General features: G+C 32.8%; 1 protein-coding gene and 1 long non-coding RNA gene across 2 annotated transcripts in view; one reads left to right on the forward strand and one right to left on the reverse strand.

The window, feature by feature from the left end:
• LOC130104080 (uncharacterized) overlaps positions 1-6 on the reverse strand; it is a 389-nt gene extending 383 nt beyond the window's left edge. Inside the window, exon 1 of the long non-coding RNA XR_008809432.1 lies at positions 1-6. This exon is cut by the window's left edge and continues 84 nt beyond it. This is a non-coding gene — a long non-coding RNA (uncharacterized LOC130104080).
• Positions 1-907, forward strand: part of pkp1b (plakophilin 1b) — an 18,553-nt gene extending 17,646 nt beyond the window's left edge. Inside the window, exon 13 of the mRNA XM_056270481.1 lies at positions 522-907. Coding sequence (XP_056126456.1) covers positions 522-596 — 75 coding nt within the window. The 3' untranslated portion in view covers positions 597-907. The remainder of the gene's footprint in view (positions 1-521) is intronic.
• Positions 908-1,206: the final 299 nt, after the last annotated feature.

Below are 1,206 nucleotides of genomic sequence, written 5' to 3' on the forward strand. Positions count from 1 at the left end.
TTTATATCTCGCAATTCTGACTTTATAACACGCAATTGCGACTTTATATCAATAAATTCTGACATTATATCTCGCAATTCTGACTTTATAACACGCAATTGCGATTTTATATCACGCAATTCTGACTTTATATCTTTTTATCTCGCAATTCTGACTTTAGCCGTCAATTCTGACTTTAGCCGTAAAGTCAAATTTGACTTTAGTTTACATCTCGCAATTCTGAGAAAAAAAGTCAGAATTGTGAGATAAAAAGTCGCAATTACCTTTTTTATTTTTCATTCTGTGGCGGAAACAAGCTTCCATACTGCTGTCATTTTTGTTGTGTGTATTTGTTATTGAGAGGAAAGCGCACAGCACTTGTACACGTGCACTCACGCAAACACGAGCAGTTGCTGGCTGCAGTTCAACGGCTAATAACATGATCTGAATTCTACATATAGCCCCTTTAATATTGATTATTGTTCATGTTTAGTAATATTCACAGTAAAATAGCTAACCTGGCTTGTGTGTTTATCTTGCAGCAAGGCATGAATAAGAAGTCCTTTGTGAATGACATAACGTCGGCAGCTATCAAGTCTTTTCAGGTGGTCGACTGAGATGCACTTTACAAACAAACGGCATTTGAATTGCATTGCATTGTAATGTCGTTTAAGAACCCGAAATGTCTTTTATTGTTTGTTGTTAATTGAATGAATTATGTTGTTTATTCTGTTTTCGCCATGAAAATAGCCTTGTTGCTGACATGGAGTAAATAAATGAATATTTTCATTTAAGTATTGCAGAAGAAATGGTAAGAATGAGCTTTAATTTCTTTTGGGGCAGTAGATGCTTTTTGTTAAGAACAATGCATGACAAATGCAATGACAAAAACTGTTGTTTTGTCTTCATTTTGACACAAATTGTTTTCATGTCTGTAGTATTTTCGTTCAGTTATGCAGTTTTTATATTGTTAAATACTCCATTGTTTATCTTTAATATGTTCTAAAATGCAAATGATTTTGAAAGACATTTTATCAGAGTGTTACAGGTTGTGCAAGTTCATGATATCATATGTCATATAATTATATTATATTTTATACATCAAGTTATATATATCTGGCAATATAAATATATATCGAGGCGTCTCTTTGGCTCATTTTGACGTCTGTTCATCATTACAAATATTGTGGTTGTTCTGTTAAGGGTGTGGATAAATTTGTCATGTTT

This window comes from Rhinichthys klamathensis, unplaced genomic scaffold, assembly GCF_029890125.1.
Source record: "Rhinichthys klamathensis goyatoka isolate OS25496 unplaced genomic scaffold, OSU_Roscu_1.1 h1tg000303l_1, whole genome shotgun sequence".
In the NCBI taxonomy this organism is placed as follows: domain Eukaryota; kingdom Metazoa; phylum Chordata; class Actinopteri; order Cypriniformes; family Leuciscidae; genus Rhinichthys; species Rhinichthys klamathensis.